This window comes from Neopelma chrysocephalum, unplaced genomic scaffold, assembly GCF_003984885.1.
Source record: "Neopelma chrysocephalum unplaced genomic scaffold, ASM398488v2 Primary Assembly neopelma1_96710, whole genome shotgun sequence".
Lineage (NCBI taxonomy): Eukaryota > Metazoa > Chordata > Aves > Passeriformes > Pipridae > Neopelma > Neopelma chrysocephalum.
The window spans coordinates 406416-424461 of record NW_020925354.1 but is presented as its reverse complement, the minus strand read 5'-3'; the positions used below and the strand labels follow the sequence as shown (position 1 = coordinate 424461).

The 18046-nt window shown below is 39.4% G+C and overlaps 1 protein-coding gene across 4 annotated transcripts in view; it reads right to left on the bottom strand.

Moving 5' to 3' along the window:
* The window catches only part of BNC2 (basonuclin 2), a 336970-nt gene that overhangs the window by 20047 nt on the left and 298877 nt on the right, over window positions 1-18046 (bottom strand). For all 4 annotated transcript variants that reach the window (XM_027709215.1, XM_027709213.1, XM_027709216.1 and 1 more), the window contains exon 5: window positions 826-2789. In XM_027709215.1, the coding sequence (XP_027565016.1) occupies window positions 826-2789 (1964 nt within the window). The remainder of the gene's footprint in view (window positions 1-825; window positions 2790-18046) is intronic.

The window sequence follows — 18046 nt, the reverse complement described above, 5'->3', positions numbered from 1 at the left end:
GATGCAGCATAGCTAGGGCATGATGTCATTTGAAGTGTCAGCAGAATATACCCTGGTTGATATTAAAAATATGTAGGGGTCTAGCCTCTCCTCTCTGAACGTGCATAATTCCCATTAGCGGGAAAGGGAGTTGCTCACATGCAGAAAAGAAGATAAAGTAGATTAAATTACTATAGTGGATAGAGACATAAGTTCTACTAAAGAAAAAGACAATGATTTTCTTAATATTTACTCATTCTCACTACAACACAGTGTCCAGTTTTAAAAATTGAAGATAATAAAGAATAGCTTTCTAATGCTTCTTGTTTACTTTTATATGACCCTATGGAGATGGAAATCATTCTTTTATTCCAGTCCTTCTGTTCTGTCTCTCCATCCATTTATCCAACCATCCATCCACTCCTTCCCCTCCTTCCTAGTTTACTGTTTGATGTGCATGCATGGAGATATTTGTTTTGTATACAATGAACTATCTATTTAATAGAAGGTTTTCTTGTTTTAAAGTTGCAGGGAGAAGAAAATAAATGTAATGAAGGTTGTACCTTATAAACAGATGTGCAATACACATGTACACAGGCACACAGAAATTATAATGACATTTATTATCTAGCCAGTTGTTTAAGAGGATGGCACAATATATACCACTCTGAATGCCAAGCAACAATTAATATCTTTAAAGTGATAAATCTGTCTCAATGTCATGGGAACACAATTGTCACTTGGCATTACTCTGCATCTCTCTGTTTCTTCATATATCCTAAACCGCCTATTTTTACATAATTCAACACATTTAATAATGTAGAAAATCAATTAATATTTACTGACCTGTCTCTGCTTCTCCGTGATGGGAATGCAGCATTACAGCCAGCCACTGTGCAGACATGCATCTCTTTTAAATGAACATTTCGGTAGTGAAGCTTCACACTGTAGGAACTCTTGAAACTTTTCTTGCAAACATAGCAGATCTTGGGGTCTGGGCTGGAACACATTTCAGCTTCTGGGGAGAACTTCTGGGGGCTGCTGTAGTTGAATGTAGAAGTGAAACTTTCATGAAGAGCAGCCATACTGGCACTGCCTCCGTTGTACAGACCATATTGGCTCATATAGAACATATCATATGTAGGGTCTGTGTACTCTTCCTTCACCTTAATGATATCCTGGTTGGAAGAGTCATTGTGGTTTTCATCTGGTCTGTTACTGTGCATCGTTGATTTTTCACCAGGTTCATGGAGGCGATCATCGCCTTCCATGGTTTCCTCACACAATTTGGGCTCTGATGACTCTGACTCATTTTCGTAGTCTCTCTCATGCTCCTGGTCTTCTGATGTCATGCTGTCTGCCCTTCTTATGTCTGGTCTGGAAATGCACCTGCTTCTGTCATTTTTGGAAAAGTCTTTCACAGACAGGCCTGGGCTCATTTCCTCCTGAGAATGGCAGTGATTGTCATGACCAATGTCATTCACCATCGTGCTGCTGTCATTCACCTCTTCGTCATCATCATCAAACTCATCAGCAGTATCGATAACTTCCTTTTCAATTTTAACTGGCATGCTCGACTTCCTTGGCTTCTTCTTGGGAGCAAGGTCTGCATTGGGCTCTGGGGTGGGCATCAACACTGAAGGTACTGATGACTCCGAAGGAGGAGGGGGATGCTCCATGCCACTCACTGCTGGTATTATTGGACTGGTAGGGAGTGAGGTTGGAGGACTCACCATCTCTCCAGAAGTAAGTAAATTTCTGTAAAAAGGTGGAACAGGTTGGACAGTCTTTAAAGCCGGGAAGACCAGCTGACTAGGAAGAGGGTTCTGCAGTACAGGGTCTAGAGGGGGAGTGGTAAACCCCATCGGTGGGCGTCCAGGACTTGTTAAAGTTAGGTTGGATTTTGTACTTGCTATGACGGGAGTGGCGGCACCCGATGTAGCACGAATTAGATCTTTGTCGCGGTTATTCCTTAGCATAGGCATGTGGAGTCGAGGATTGGGGTTAGCACTGTGGCGATTGCGGCTTCTGAGAGAGCTGAAAACCATGTTGCAGCCCTCAATAGTGCACCGGTGCTTGATTTTCAGGTGTACAGCATTGTAGTGGATTTTAAGTGTACCTTTGTCATAGAAAGTTTTGCCACATGCATTGCAAAACACTCTTCCTTTCCTCGAGGCTGACCCCATTCTCCTCATTCTGTGAATTCGGAATGAGCTTTTAGTGTGTTCTGGTTTTGATAAATCATTGACTGGTGTAGGTGTCTGAACAGGAGAGACGCAGGCTGGCTCAGTTTTGGGCTCAACATTTGTGATGCTGGTCAAAGCATTCCTGCTGGATGTTTGCTCATTCTTGAAAGGCGTAGGGGAAACTTCAGATTCACTGCTCTCGTTATATTCATTTTGGGTTGTAAGGCTTGGTTCACGGAGCCTCATTGCTGGCTGTTCCAGTAGGAGGCCATTTGGAGGCAGTCCCAGCAGTGGAGCAGAGACTGGATTTATGTACTGGAATGGAAGCAGGAATGCAAGGCTATTCGGGATGTTTTCAAAATGATGAATGCTGGAAGGGTTGCTATTCTCCAGGTGAGCAAGGAGACTTGGGCTCCTGGTGCGATTATTGCTTTCAATAAAAGTCCTTATATCTGAATCTGTCTTTGAAGATGGCACAGCCACAGCCTGCCCTTCTTTTTCTTGAATTGCCATCAGCTCCACAATAGATTTCGTTTCTCCAAATCTCAGGAACTGCTGAAGGGTAATGATCTCTTCTTCCCTGGACATGATGGCCCAGCGGTCCAGTACCTTGCCTGCAGCATCCTAGAGGCCATATCAAAGAAACAACAAAGACAAACACAAAGAAAAAAATTATTGATTCTGCATAATTATTCAGTTCAATAGAAGGTGCTTTGCTGCCTGAACATGAAAACACTCAGCTCAAAAAACAACACGCATACAGTGTTAATAGAATTTGATAAAAAAAATACAAACTTCCCAGCCATGCAAATACTGTAATTACAGTCACAGCAGAAAACCAGATTGAGTTTAATAATGTCAGAGTACACAAAAAGTAGACCACAGGGCTCTGTGATCTAAAATGCTTTCAATACTTTCAATTTAACAACAGTGATCTATGTAGAATGTTACTGTTTACAATACATCAGTGTAAAACATATGAACTGTTGCTGTACACGCCTTTGTAAAACACTGAAAATTGTACCTTAATCACTATCAAATGGTAATACTATGAGAAAGAGCTAAATAAATGCATTTGATAGATTTACTTCTTAAATATAAGCAGATGTAAGACTAAAGTCACTCATGGGCCCTTTCATGAGAAACTTTGATGGAAGGCAAAATGTCTTAAAAATAGCACGTAATACTTGTACCTTACTCCCTTTTTCCCTGGACTCTTACTGGCACTTGATTGTAAGCTTGCAATTTTGGTATGGTTTAGACTCAGGAGATGACTTTTTTTGTAGTCTTGACATAAAATAACAGTTAAAAATATGTAAAAAGTAAGGATCTGATTAATGTAGATAGCATAAATGTGTAAAAATGTTGTCTCCTAGCACTGCCTTCTGATAACAAGGGAAAAATCCAGAGAGAATACACATCAGTAATCACTAGAATATCTGTTGTTAAATATACATTAAAAAGCATTTCACACTTTCATTTTTGCTAGTAAGCATGAGATTTGCCTGAAGGTAGGACTTAAAAATTCTGCAATGTAATGTCAGGTAATCCATTCCAGCATATATTGATAAAAACATATTAAAATACTTACATAATGAATACATCATTTTATTGGCATCTTTCCTTTTGGTCAAATGCTGGACATAATATTAGCACAGTAACTATAACCAAAAAGAACTGTTGCAGGCCATCAAACCAGCTTTCAATGCTTCCTCATGCCTTAAACAGCTTTGCAAGATACTCCACCATACCGTCTCTGATATTTTTAAATCTTGAATCTCAGCTTCAGAACCTTATCTGAACATTTTGGAATATACACTATTGCAAAACCCACTAGCTCTTTTTTGATTATGAAGATTGAGAACACCTTTCTTTCCCTCCAGCACTCCCACCCCCCAGTTTTACTTATTTATTTATTTATTAATCCTTTTTCAGTCTTCAGAGGATTGATTCTTCTCTTCCCTCTTATTTCCTAGAGTACTGGAAGACACAATTTTGCACCAAATAGTAAAGCACATGTTTAATTGATTACGGCTGGTTTTATTATTTCAGTTCTGATATGTTCAGTGCAGTTCAACTCTCAGGATACAAAGTTAATGTTGAAGGTTAATGCCATGTGTGTTTCAGTACCTTGGATACAACTACAAAATCTTCAGAAATGCTCCACACATGAGCATTTAAAATCAAACCTTGAAAGACAATGAAACCCTCAACAGCAGTTAATTATGGAAAATCTTACCCAGCTGACCCCAGATGGAAAGCCCCAGAAACCATCTCTGTGTAGAAAATATTCAGTCTGTATTTACACAGTGATGAACGAAACATCATGATGCAGATGCCGGTTCTCATTTGTCCCCACCTTTGAACATGCTTAAGCACTGTGGACATCTCTAATTTCTATGCCCTTACAGTTCTATCTGTCTTGATGGAGCAGTATTTTACAGGCAGTCAGTACTATCAAATAGAAATCACCTAGAACACCAAAAAATCCCTCCCAAGAACAAAATTAGTGAAACAAAACTTAAATGGGACAGGGGGTGGGAGAAAAAAAATATCAACACCACAAAGAAATAATTAAAGGGCAGGTTCCTATTTTAAAACTATAAGATTATATTTGTTTTTTCCCATCCAACTAACTGTTACTACTTTCCCTAAAAGTGTGATGTAAAGCTTCTTATACCTACTTTTCCCAAAACTTTCAGCCAGCCACAGCACTTGTATATATGGGTAATTCCTACTTGGAACTGTAAAACCAGACTTGGTTCAGACTTTGGTCTCCAGGCCTTTGCTGTCAGGTCTGACCCAATCTATATGTACATATTTCTCATCCTAAAACATAAGTATTAATTCCTTCTAACTGTAACTCCCATTGTTTGAGGACGGAAATAACGTTGTCTAATTTACGCTGCTTACATGTATTGAATTAGGATTCCTGTCTGCAGCCAGTTGCAGGCTGCTTTGCAATGTACTACTGTAATTTGTTTTGGTTTTGCTTTAATTTGTAAATCACTCACAGGCTTATGTAACAGATGGATACTTTACAAAAATGGATATGTAAGTAAATAAAAATTAAATGTATCTAGCACGACAATAGCTCAGGAGAGTAGTAGGTACAGATCCTGTAACAGACACCCACACGTTAAGTGGAAGGTGGTTTCACACAGTCCCTCATCTGTTGGCAGCACAGCAATGCATGCACAGAACAGGCAGTCAGGCATCCAAATCTGGGGGTTCCCTGTATGCTTTCAGGGAGTTATTCCACACCTTAACCGAGAGAAGCTGGTGTTTAGCTTCATGAGCTTCCTCTTCATGAGACGCCACCACTCTTTGTTTCATTTCTTTTAAGGATTTGCAATGAGGAACGCCAGACCTTTGGCAGCAGCTAAGCCCCACTTATCAGAGAAACTGGCAGTCAAGGGTGTTATTGTCATGGGGTTACCCTTGCTGCCATAGAAAGAGCAGGGAATCAGAAAGTTGCTCTTAAATAATGCTTGCCTACCCCTACTAGTTATATCAAGCTTTATCTTGTTAATTTTCAGCAAGAAGTTGTTTGGCTCTTTTTGCCCAACAAAAGTAAAGAGAAATTGCACAGATGCCTATATTCCATAAAAACTTCACTGCTTGTGGATACTGCGTAGCACATGCTTCAATATTTACACAGTGAAAGCTTTCCATAAATCATTGTAAGCATGTATTATGCAAAACTAGATAAAGAATGAATAGGAATGTCATTTTTTGATAAAACTTAAAATTAACAAAAAATCTAACCATTATCCCATTTGAATTTAGCTATAACTAGCTAGGGATCTTTCTGTATATGGTAATATTTGATTAGAGGTTCAAGTCCTTTCTTACATGTAAACGATTTCTTGTTTCTTACAATCTCTCATGCTAAATTTTCTCCCCAAAGCCATTAAATCATATCAACAATTAAATACTTCATGACAAAAGGTTCCAATTTATATTACTTTTTTCAGCTCACAACTGATTAGGCCAAGCCTCCTGTGACAATGTGTGCAAGGAAGTTCGTGAGTACAGAGATAGTACTGCATGCTTACAGCTCTAAGCCAGGCAGTAGACAAGTAAGCCCAACCCGTACAGCATACACTGATGTTCCTTCTTTGTCCATGCAGCCTTGCTTTTAGTCTTTTGGTTTTAATTTTACTTTTTTTTTTTTTACTGTGTGGATCTCTCTCACACAATCACAGATGGCGAAAATCTTTTTCTAACTCTAAACACACACTAAACTCTATTATTTGTATAGATTCAGGTCCACATATACACATACATTAGATCTGTAATGCAATGTCATAGTTAATCACCCTGAACCTGCCCCCTCATTTTTGCTGACTTTATGTTACGAAGAGATGCGCGTGTCACAATCTGTTAGGGTACATGTCTTAAACTTCTGGGTCAAGCAGAACAAGTAATGGGTGTCAAGATGCTTATCTTAGATGAAACAAACAGGCTACAACAGCAGGTGGATACAAAGATCACTCCAGTTTTTAGAAGCTTAACTCGGGAGGATTCTGAAGGTGGGTCTTCATTTTCTGAAGGCCTTTAGCCTTTACAAACTTCAGGCTTTCAATTCAGCTTTAAAATATCCCAATTTAAAAACTGCCTATTTAGAAAATAAAAACAGTCTACACAAGCACACACTATAAACATACACTGTAAGCCTTGAACATTCATTATGAAACCAGTTATTTTGAACTCTCATTTTGTGTGAGAAGCTCCTTTGACTCCTGTGCCTGCATTACCTGCAGGTAATTTTATATGCGTGAACTCACACAGACACATTTATGCACATACACGACACAGACTTTTAGCATTTCTGTTTTATCTTACTATTCACTTCTTGGCATAGATAAAATGCAGAGATACACCTGGCTGAATACACAGTGAGAGATGACTATACAAGAGCTAAGATTAATAGAAAGGTTAAAAAAATTTACATTGCTTCTTAAACTAGCTTTATGTTCTGGGGAACACTCAAGGATTATTTTCAGGCACTATTGTGATAACTTCTGAGAATCACTCAAAGTTCTATAGAAAAACTCATTGATAGGCTTCATATTTTACCAAGTTTACATATACACCCTAAACTGTTGCTTTTGATGCATATCAGCTAAGTATCCACATTACAAAATGTTTCATAGATACATTTTTAATTAAATAATTAGGCAATCCTAGAGTTTATCACAAATCTTTCTTCTATAAGCCATTCTTAAAGAGCTATATATTTTTTAGCTGATCTCAAGGAAACAGTTTGAATGCAGCTGTAATAGTTGAAAAGCAGACTGAAATATATTAATTTGGTCACACTATAATAGCAAAGGATGACTTTAATTAGGGTGTAGACAGAAAAAAAATCAACATTTGTTTCTAATAAAGAAAAGCCTGCATAATTTCCATGATTTAGGGTTTGTTGTTTTTGTTTGGCTGAAATTCCCAAAAGCATCTCTTTGTTCTCAGTTAAATTTCAAGCTGTTACACTATGGGTAATCCTGCTACTCCTGGGGTAAGAATTACTCAAAGTGTGCAGCAGCACAGCAACTCACAGTAGTACAGATGGGGCAATGTGCAACATCTCTAGTTCATTTTGGCTAACTCCCACTGACCTCAGTAGGACCAATCTAAGGCCTCTGTCTAGTTTTCCACAGAAATACACACTCACACATTTAATCAGATGCTCATTTTCCTGATGGGAGTTTTTACTATGCTGAAGCTAACTCACCTTTGCTCCTGTAAACATGAAGAAAAGGTATGCATCCTTGATCACTGTGATTCTACACGTGCAAATGAGATTTACATACTCAGTCTGCAAAGAGGCATGGTTGAAATTTTTTTCCCTCAGCTGTCACTTCTCATCCACCTCCCACCAGTCTCCCTTCACCAGGGGAAACCATATGAACAAATGCATGCTTAAGTGTCAGCAGTCCTTTCCTTGAGTTATACTGCTGCAGTAGGAACAAACAGTGCAGCACTACTGAGTTCTCAGTCAATAATGGAAATCTTTATCTTTTGGCAGCCTCCACTCTGCTAGAAAAATCAAAACTGATAGATATTCTTCCTTTCTGACACCCCCTTTCTCTTATTAGTTGAACTTCCTTTCCTTGCCCCAAAGACACAAAGTATACATGAGAATACTGGCATGCTACAACAGGAGAAGGCAGCTGTCTCTCCCCGAAGTATCACTGAGAATGACACTGGAAGTGTGTATTCGAATGAAGAGTAGCATGAAGGAGACTTTTTACTTACATACATACATACTAACATACTTACTTTGTTGCCAGGTTTGTAACAGTACTTGCTCTGGTTGCTCCTTAGACTTTAATTCTCCTTATGAATTCAGGGGCAAAAATTTTTGTGTTTTGACCACAGCTACCTTTGCAAACTTTACTAACTGTAGACAGTGGGGCAAATCCAGTTGCACTTTACATTCAGAGTAATTGTACTATACATCTGGAGTAATTCCACTGACCACATTGAAAACTAATTTTGACATAACTTAGCCCTGAAACATGATGTGGAGCCAAATCTGTGTGACCATATATTGGGGCTGTACCACCATGGTGGAGCACAGCAGCTGTGTAACAATGCACAGGAGCTCTGTTCAATGGTTTTGGAGTGAAAGTGAGGAACACCATGTCTTGCTGAAACTGCAGATGAAACATAAGGCAGTGGAATGCAATAACCGCAGGAGAAACCTAGCCGGGACACCACCGTTAACCACCCACACTCTTGTTTAATGGCCTACAGGGTCTTTATTGAGCAGAAGTATGCAGGTGTTCTGTTTCATATCTCATCCCAAAGATGTATGCCAGGAGCACAGACTCCTCCCTGCACAAGCAACCTGCTGGAGTGCTGGTTATGGACTAAGTTGCATGGAGTGGTATGAAAATACTGGATCTCCAACAAATTTTGGGGACTGAACTTCCTCATAGTGCACGTCAATTGCAGAATATCTATTCATTAGGTTCATCAACCTTAAAATACTCTGTTATATGCCAACTATAAAGCACCTATGTGAATTGGGGGTAGGGAAGACAGTGTCTTCCTGATTTTAGAAAAGAAATAATAATTTGAACTCTTTCCCACTCTTCATGAATGCATATGTACCTCTGCAATTCCAGTGAAACTATTAGGACGCAAGGGCACCAGTTTTAAATGCTTCTCCTGATTTTTCAAACATATTGTTTGACTTCTGATAGAATATTCACTTTGTTATGGAATGTTCTTGATTATGGACCAGATAAGAATGCATAATTCACAAGATGATGGCTTTCTTTTTCCTGCATAACAGCGCATAAAGCATTTTTATTTTTAATACTATGATAGATCACTGTGGGGTTACAATGTATGTAATCACAACAGCTCAAGCTTTATTTAATCAAAGCAATGACATCAACTGTCTTTACAGTTGGGTGCCTGACAAGGTTTTTTTAACATCAGATGTCTGTCCATACTTGGAGGAAAAGCGTCTAAGTACAGCCAGAGTCTGACGCTCTTCTTGCATTTACTAGTTTTCACAGTGGTGTCACTCTGCTGTGGTTTAACCCCAGCTGGCAACAGCACCACACAGCCACTCACTCACTCCTCCCTCTGCCCCCAGTGGGGAGAAGAATTGGAAAGAAAAGGTAAACCTTGTGGGCTGAGATAAGAACAGTTTCATAATTGAAACAAAATAAAATATACTACTACTGCTATCTCTGGTAATGAAAAGGAGAAAGGAATAAAACGTAAGAGAAAAAAGTAATACACAATACAATTGCTCACCACTTGTTGACTGATAGCCTGTCCCTGAGCAGTGATCAGCCCCTCCCAGCCAATTCCCTACAGTTTACATAACAGGCATGACATTCCTAAGGTATGGAATAATCCTTTGGCCAGTTCAGGTCACCTGTCCTGGCCATGCTTCCACCAGCAGCTTCTTGTGTTCCTGCTCTCTGGCAGCGCATGAGACACTGAAAAAGTCTTTGGTTTAGTGTAAGTGCTACTTAGTTGTCCTAGTTAGAACAGCTGCGACCAGTTCATCACTGGATGGGTGTAACCTTAAACTGTGTATTCTATAGCCTTCTATGCTATTTCCCAGAAACTGTTATCAATAGACCATTTACACCATCTGCCCAGAGCAGCCTGACTTCTCAGGCTATAAACTAGGTGTTAAGAGGCCTGTGAGACAGGAGGATGCTCCTGTCCTCACACCCATTGTGGAACTCCCCACCCTGAGGGAGGTACTGGGCATTCCTGCCTGAACTGGAGGATATATAATCATGTAGTCTTGGGACTTTTTTAACCACTCGTGGGATCCAGAGGAAGACTGCAGACCACCGCTCTCAACCAGACTGCAACCACCACTCTCGACTGGACTGCAACCACCACTTTTCAACCAGACTGCAACCACCACTCTCGACTGGACTGCAATCACCACTCTTGACCAGATTGCAACAGCACTCTCACCAACAGGTTTTTCCCTCTCCTTTTACTTTGGACGTGAGTGGCCCAACGAACACCACCCTGCTCATGCCCCAGGGTGCTGAGTTGTACATTTGGGTTTTGTGCGTTAAAACCAACTGTTTGTCTGTGTAATCGTATTTATTGTATTATTTAATTAAAATGTTATTCTGATTTTTAATCTCCCCTTTCAGTTGAGTTCATTTCCCCTGCTGGTTTACCTTTAAACCAGCACATTAGCAACAACTAAAAATCAGTGTGTTATCAACAAGATTCTCATACAAAATCTAAAACACAGCACTGCACCAGCTACTAAGAAGACAACCAACTCCATCCCAGCCAAAACCAGGACAAAGTACTATGGTGTCAACAACATTTGCTTTGATTTACAACTGTCACATTGCTGACAACTATTAAAAGGCAAAATATGCCACTGATAGCAGTGGAACTCCTGTTAGCATGGATACAAATTGACTCTTTAAGCTTTAAGAAGATTCAAAGTAATCTTCTAGCAGTTGTCCTTATCTCATTTATTTTGAAATACTAGTGCCACTTCCCAAGTATTTTGCTCCTCTCACCCCAAGAACTGCACAAATTTTCAAATGCAAACATTTATTGTCTTTATCATCCATTCTGGTAGAGACTTTCAAAAGACTTTACTAATGAGGAGTTAATGGGAGGTAAGCAGATGCTTTACGGTATTGGCTCACAAAAATATTTTTAATGCACTCTAAAGGTGAGGCATTTGTTCTCAACATTACTGAAATCAAGTAATAGAATATCAAGAACTTGTTCAAATTGTTTATTCAAATACCTTACCTTTGAAATCCACAACCTTTGACTCCAAGTACAGAAGAATATTTTGATACCTTTGCTTCTGTACAGCGTTTTAGAGTGGAACATTCACGGAAGTATCTTCAGAAGTTTTACCATTACCTTGTGGAGTGTTTGTCCTTTGGCAGACACGGCTATTAAAGGCAATCAAACCACAAAGTACATGGTGTATGAAGGCAAAGTATTTGTACTGCATGAGCTGCCATGGACCCTTTTCAGGATAGTATGTAAATAGAGACACAAACTTGCTAAGCCACTGAAATAATTCCAGCTCTAAATTAACTGTAGAACAGAATTTGGCATGTAAGTGGGTTGGAAATACCCATCATGCATATAACCATAGCAATGATTGATTTTAAGACTCACTTTCACTAATTGCTGCATATATAGTTGCCCATTCTGGTATGGAATGTAAGAAAATTTGCCTTGATACTATCAGTCCCTAAAAATCACTTGTGGTTTTAATGTTTTACTGAGAAGTAAAGTTATGTTTTCTCTGGTTTTCTTGCAATAAATGTAGTAAGCTCTTTCTGAGCCTCAGTTTCACCAACAACGAAAGAATGACACATAATTTTTATGAGAAACAGGAAATGTTCGCAAAGAGCACTGATGAGGTATGGTATATGCAATACACAGAGCCACAAGAGACATCCAGACTCTCTTTGGCCAAGAACTTCCCCAGTGCACAATGTGATAATACAAACAAATCATGTCTGATATCCTTGCTCCATCTAACACGAACTACACCAAAAGCAGGGCAAGACATCTAACAGTCAAGTCAAATCAAATTATCAGATGGTTCTTTCCTCACTTTAAATCTAAACTGACTAAATTCATAACCCTGACTGGAAAATGTAACCAACAGAGGCTGAGTCTTCCTGGGCTTATAAGTAAAATTTCCAACTAAGTCAGTAAGAAATTTGCCTAACTAGGGGCATTGTAAGGAACTGAGAAGTTGCCCAAGGACATAAACAGTGAAGTAAAAGAGCCAATAAGTTATAGTCATAAATTGGATTGCATTACCTGCTTGGCTTTCTGATTGAACCCAAATTGTGTTTCAATAAGGGGATTCAGCTGTACTGTATGCAGGATATATGAATGGCAGGAGAACCAGGAGACTGATTTCCATATTTACTATTCATTAGGGGACTATGCATTATTACTTGCAATATATACAACATGATCTTAATGAGGCCTTTTTCATTTTACTGTTTACTGAACAAATTTACACCAAAAAACACAGGTGTGCCATAGGTGGCAATGTGATGCAAAAGGGAGACAGCAGGGTGCAGAAGTGACACCAAAAAGGCAAAGGTCACTGGAATATAAAAATGCAACGGTACATGAAGCAAGCTATCAGTTTGAACATATTAGAGGCACTGAAATGCAAAAGAAAGTGGGGGAATTATATTACAGTGTACAAAGTAATAATAACTGTGCCTGCATGTCTTAATACCCTCTTGTCCCAGCAGTCCTGACTTTCTAGGCAGCCCACTTCTCCACATTAACAGTAGTCATTTGGAGAGCAGCAAACGTGCCATTAGAAGCACTTTTACAAGTGTATATTCATCCACCAATTAGCTTAATGTGGCTGCTTTCTGCATATTTTCTATCCAGGCTTGCACAAATCTTATTAATATTTCCCCCTAGCGCTTTGACAGATTACCTTGTCATTATGCATCCTGGAGCCTTTTAAACAATATGGGTAAACTACTGTTTGCGAGGTTAATGACAATTATCCCCTAATTACTGCATAAGTCACTCAGTCCACTTTATCTCATAGGCAGGGTTCTGCTCTGTGTATCTGCCATTGTGTCACTGTAAATGAATCTTGTATAGCTATGTTTATCTGTCGTTGCCTTGTAAATTACACTAACAGAAGAATGAACAAATTACTGTGTGTCATCACTTAAATACAGCTTCTGATAAAAAAACGTCCCACAAGCACAGCACTTGAATTTTAGCCTGATCACAATTAGCAAATACATACCAAATGTTTTGGGAGATATATTTAGAAGTGGATGGGACACAGAGTGGTGGAAGAAAGTTTTGGAGTGCTAACAGCAGTAAAAGAGAAAAACTGTAGAAATCTACACTAGTAGTAATTCCATGAACACTTCCTGAGAACTATTCTGTTAATTTAAATGTTGATAGATGAGATAGTGATAGTTTCCAAACAATGTCATATTCAGGGTTGTGCCAAATTCCACAATATCTGTTGTTTCTGACCAAAACCACATGAGATCTTTTTTAGCTGAAAAAATTCAAACAAAGTTGGAACAGAAGTAGCATTCATAAAAACACAAGAAATGCTATTTTAATGCATGCATTTCAGAGCAATATCTACCTCAGGAGAGGAATGCAGGATTGGTAAATACCAACTTCCCAGTATATTCCATTTTCTGAGGCAACTTCAATGTCATAGTTAAGAGTACTTTAGTGGTAGGACATCACTGAGACAAATATGTCCTGCTTTGAGAAAGAAGGTTGACTAGTTATTGTCCTTGATTTCTTCTTTCACCACAGACAACTCAATCTCTTCAATAAGAAATGCATACACAGTTAGTGCTCAGAGACAAAATAAGTCTATATAGTAAAGAACATTAAAAGAACAGCTGCTGTTTTAAATAATGCCTGTTCCTATATTGGTGTTGGGGAGGTAACTTCTTCATAGTTCTAGGAACCACAGTCATTTCAAACAGTACAACAAAGACAGTGCATTTCCACTGTGTCCTGGGAAGGTCCCTTCTTGAGTCAGAGAAGGTCTTTTAATACCGGTTTTGTATATTTGGCAAGCACCGTAATTGCAAAGAGTTAGTAACAAGTGCACTTCTTACTGTGGTTTCTTACTCAGGCTACAAATTTAATTTTCTTAAGCTCAGCGCAGTGACACCACCTGAACTTCCTCTCAGCGCTGGCTTGAGCAGAACCCGATTCTTCTCACTCTCCCTCAGACCGCATATTTAACTCTTAAAATTCCCTGCTTGCCAGGAAAACGGATTATACGTGGAGCAAGATGCTTTTCTACTTAGACAGAACTGCCTGCCATGCAGATTTCAGGAAAAACAATGCAAAACAATGGGTACATCAACCCTGCATCCTGCAATGAGGTTACACACTAACACATTTTATCATCTTTGAGAACACACTTTATACACATATACAATACATTCACAAATGATATATGCATTGATATGACAGCTCTACATAGTTGCATATTTAAAATGTATTTGATTCTACCTTATAATTTATACATCTCCTCATTTAGTAAATCTTCTCATTTTATTCACATCTTAAAATATATTCTGCACCAGCTTCTGACCAATGTGGTACAAAAATTTTGAAGTTAGGAGGACAACATGCAAATTGGAGCACATTATGAATCATGAAGTGTAGCACTATAAGACTGTTTAAGCTGCAGTACAAGAAAAAGGAAAGGTCAGAATTCTCCAAAACCTAGTGATTATTTACTGTAATTCAGGAGCTTACACCAACACTGAAAACCTTTTTATCAATGTAAAGTGTACATTTATTTTGCTGGATTACAATAATGTCATATCTAGAAAGAATGGACAAACTGAGATATAGAAAAATTACCGATATAAGTGAAAATAACAGTGGTTTGAATGGAACACAGATGAGGGTAGCACCTTTGACCATTCTCTCAGCATAACTTGTAAGAAAAAGCTGTAGTGAAATGGTAAGAAAATGTAACAGCCATCACTGCCAGGGATAACTGAAAAGACTGATCGATTTTGAGTAAGTACTACCTCAAGGGTTTTGGTCCTACTAGGATTGATCTTTGTGTCTGTCCTGTGTTCAGTCAATGCAACTTTCAGCAGGGTATCCACTACAGAAATAAATGGAAGTGCTGCAGTAACCCTCCACCCTCCCTCTACATATATTATTTTCTCTCTATGCTGAAGGAAAAAACCCAATAATGTAGCAGATGGTAAAGTGACACAGAGGGTTTAAAAAGTTTAAGGATACAGAATGCTTTTATTGTCATATACAATATTATTTGAAAAAAAAAGTGTTTCAAAATTATTAATATGTCTCTTTGAATTTCAAGGTTCTTTGGCCTCTGACTTTTCCTAAAAGCAGCAAAACTGTCAAAAGCTTTACTGAAATTCAAAAAGATTACGTCAACTGGCTTCCCTTGATCAACTAGGTGGGTTACCTTGTCAAAAAAGGAAAGTAATGATACATATTGACAGTATAGATTGAATAAAAGAATAAGCAAGTGAATGCTAGATGTTGGAGATTAACAAGCACCATTCAGTGGTCTAGCCCTGTATTTAGGTAAAACCCCCTTTTTGCAAACATAACGGAGGTTCTGCTTGAGTAAATTCTTCAAAGTCAAGCCATGCTGGGGTCTGTGTCACCCCTCTCATTTTACATTCAAATGGCCTGATATAAGATGATGGGCACAGGCATAGAAGTGACTTTAGTTCATGCACAAAAAGTCTTTATTTTCTTTAGTCAGTTTGCAGCTTCAGAGTTGCTGTTTGAACCTCAGGTGCAAACGACCAAAATGCTTGGAAATTTTAAACTGAGCGATTGAACTATACCTGTTCTTAGGGTTTAAAGAAGAATCTAAAACATCAAACAGAAATCTCATAAACTACAAACATTTGTACCTGAAAAGAAAAACAGTATTTTTGCATTTTTAACGCATTTTCATAGAAAAGGAGGGGGGCATCCCCAAGGAAACTGAAGCTTTAATCCTAGACTCACTAGCCGCTTTTGGTGTGTTCTGGACAAATCATGGTCTTTCCATGTCTCAGATCCTTGTCTTTAAAATGGACATAGACAATATTTCCCCTTACTTCATGATTATAATGTAAAACATGCCACAGAAAGGATGAAGTCTAGGAAGCACTATGCTATGATTCTATATGCAATATAGAATTTGGTCCTCCCTGACCGACTTCATCTCCTTTTATGACCAGGTGACCTGTCTAGTGGATGAGGGAAAGGCTTTGAATGTAATCTACCTGAACTTCAGTAAAGCCTTTGATACTTTTTCCTACAGCATTCTCCCAGAGAAGCTCACAGCCCATGCTTGGACAGGTGCACGCTTTGCTGGCTTAAAAACTGGCTGGAGGGCTGGGCCCAGAGAGTGGTGGTGAATGGTGCTGCATGCACACAAGTGGTGCATGTCACAAGTGGTGTCACCCAGGGCTCAGTGTTGGGGCCAGTCCAGTTCAATATCTTTACTGATGATCTGGATGAGGGAATCGAGTGTACCCTCAGTAAACTCACAGGCAACACCAAATTGGGTGGGAGTGTTGATCTGCTGGAGGGCAAGAAGGCTCTTCAGAGGGATCTGGACAAGCTGGATCAATGGGCTGGCTGATGGTATAAGGTTCAGTAAGGCCAAGTGCCGGGTCCTACACTTCAGATACAACAACTCCAAGCAGAGCTACAAGCTTAAGGGAAGAGTGGCCAGAAATCTGCCCAGCGGAAAAGGACCTGGGAGTTTGGATTGACAGGAAGCTGAACATGAGCCCACTGTGTGAGCAGTGTGCCCAGGTGGCCAAGAAGGTCAATGGTATCCTGGCTTGTATCCAAAATAATGTGACCAACAGGACCAGGGAAGGGAACATCTCTCTGTACTCAGCACTGGGGAGGCCACACCTCAAATCCTGTGTTCATTTTTGGGCCTCTCAAAAGAGGAAAAACATTGAGGTGCTGGAGAATGTCCAGAGAAGGGGAATAGGGCTGGTGAAGGGTCTGAAGCACAAGTCTATAAGGAGGGGCTGAGGAAGCTGAGGGTATCTATCCCGGAAAAAAGGAAGGTCAGGGGTGATCTTAACACTCTCTACAACTCTCTGAAGGGAGGTTGTAGCAAGGTGGGGGCTGGTCTCTTCTTCCATGCAACTAGCAATAGGGCAAGAGGACATAGCCTCAACCTGCACCAGGAGAGGTTTAGATTGGACATTAGGAGGAATTTCTTCACTGAAATGGGTGTCAGGCATTGGAATGGGCTGCCTGGGGATGCGGTAGAGTCAGTATCCCTGGAGGTGTTCAAGAAATTACTGCATCTGACACTTGGTGCCATGGTTTAGTTGACAAGGTGGTGATCAGTCAAAGGCTGGAATCAATGGTCTTGGAGGTCTTTTCCAACCCAAATGATTCTGTGACTGTGATTCAATGTAACCTTGAATAAACAGTTTATTGTGAACTTGACCTGCCTTTACGAACACTAAAACAACTCTGTCCTGCAGTAAGGTTTTAAATGAACTGAGCTACAGAAGAATTGAAAAGACAGACTTAGAAAGTGCCTATCTAGAGAACTGCAGTAACATTCACACTTCCTTTTTGGTGGAGGACAGTGGGACACAGCTGGAAGGATCCACTTCTACAATATCTGGACATGTAAGCAACTGTCAGTCAATGAACACCTTTTCTAGTTCATCCTCTCAGAGAACGACACTACGTTGTAATTGTTTCATTCATGCTTATTATGTTCAGAGATTCCCAAGTGAAATAATTCTCAAATAAAAATACCAATCCCTCTTCCCCAAAGGGACACCAATAAACTGTCATTAGATTACTTCTAGCACAGCAAACTCTAAAGGAAATAA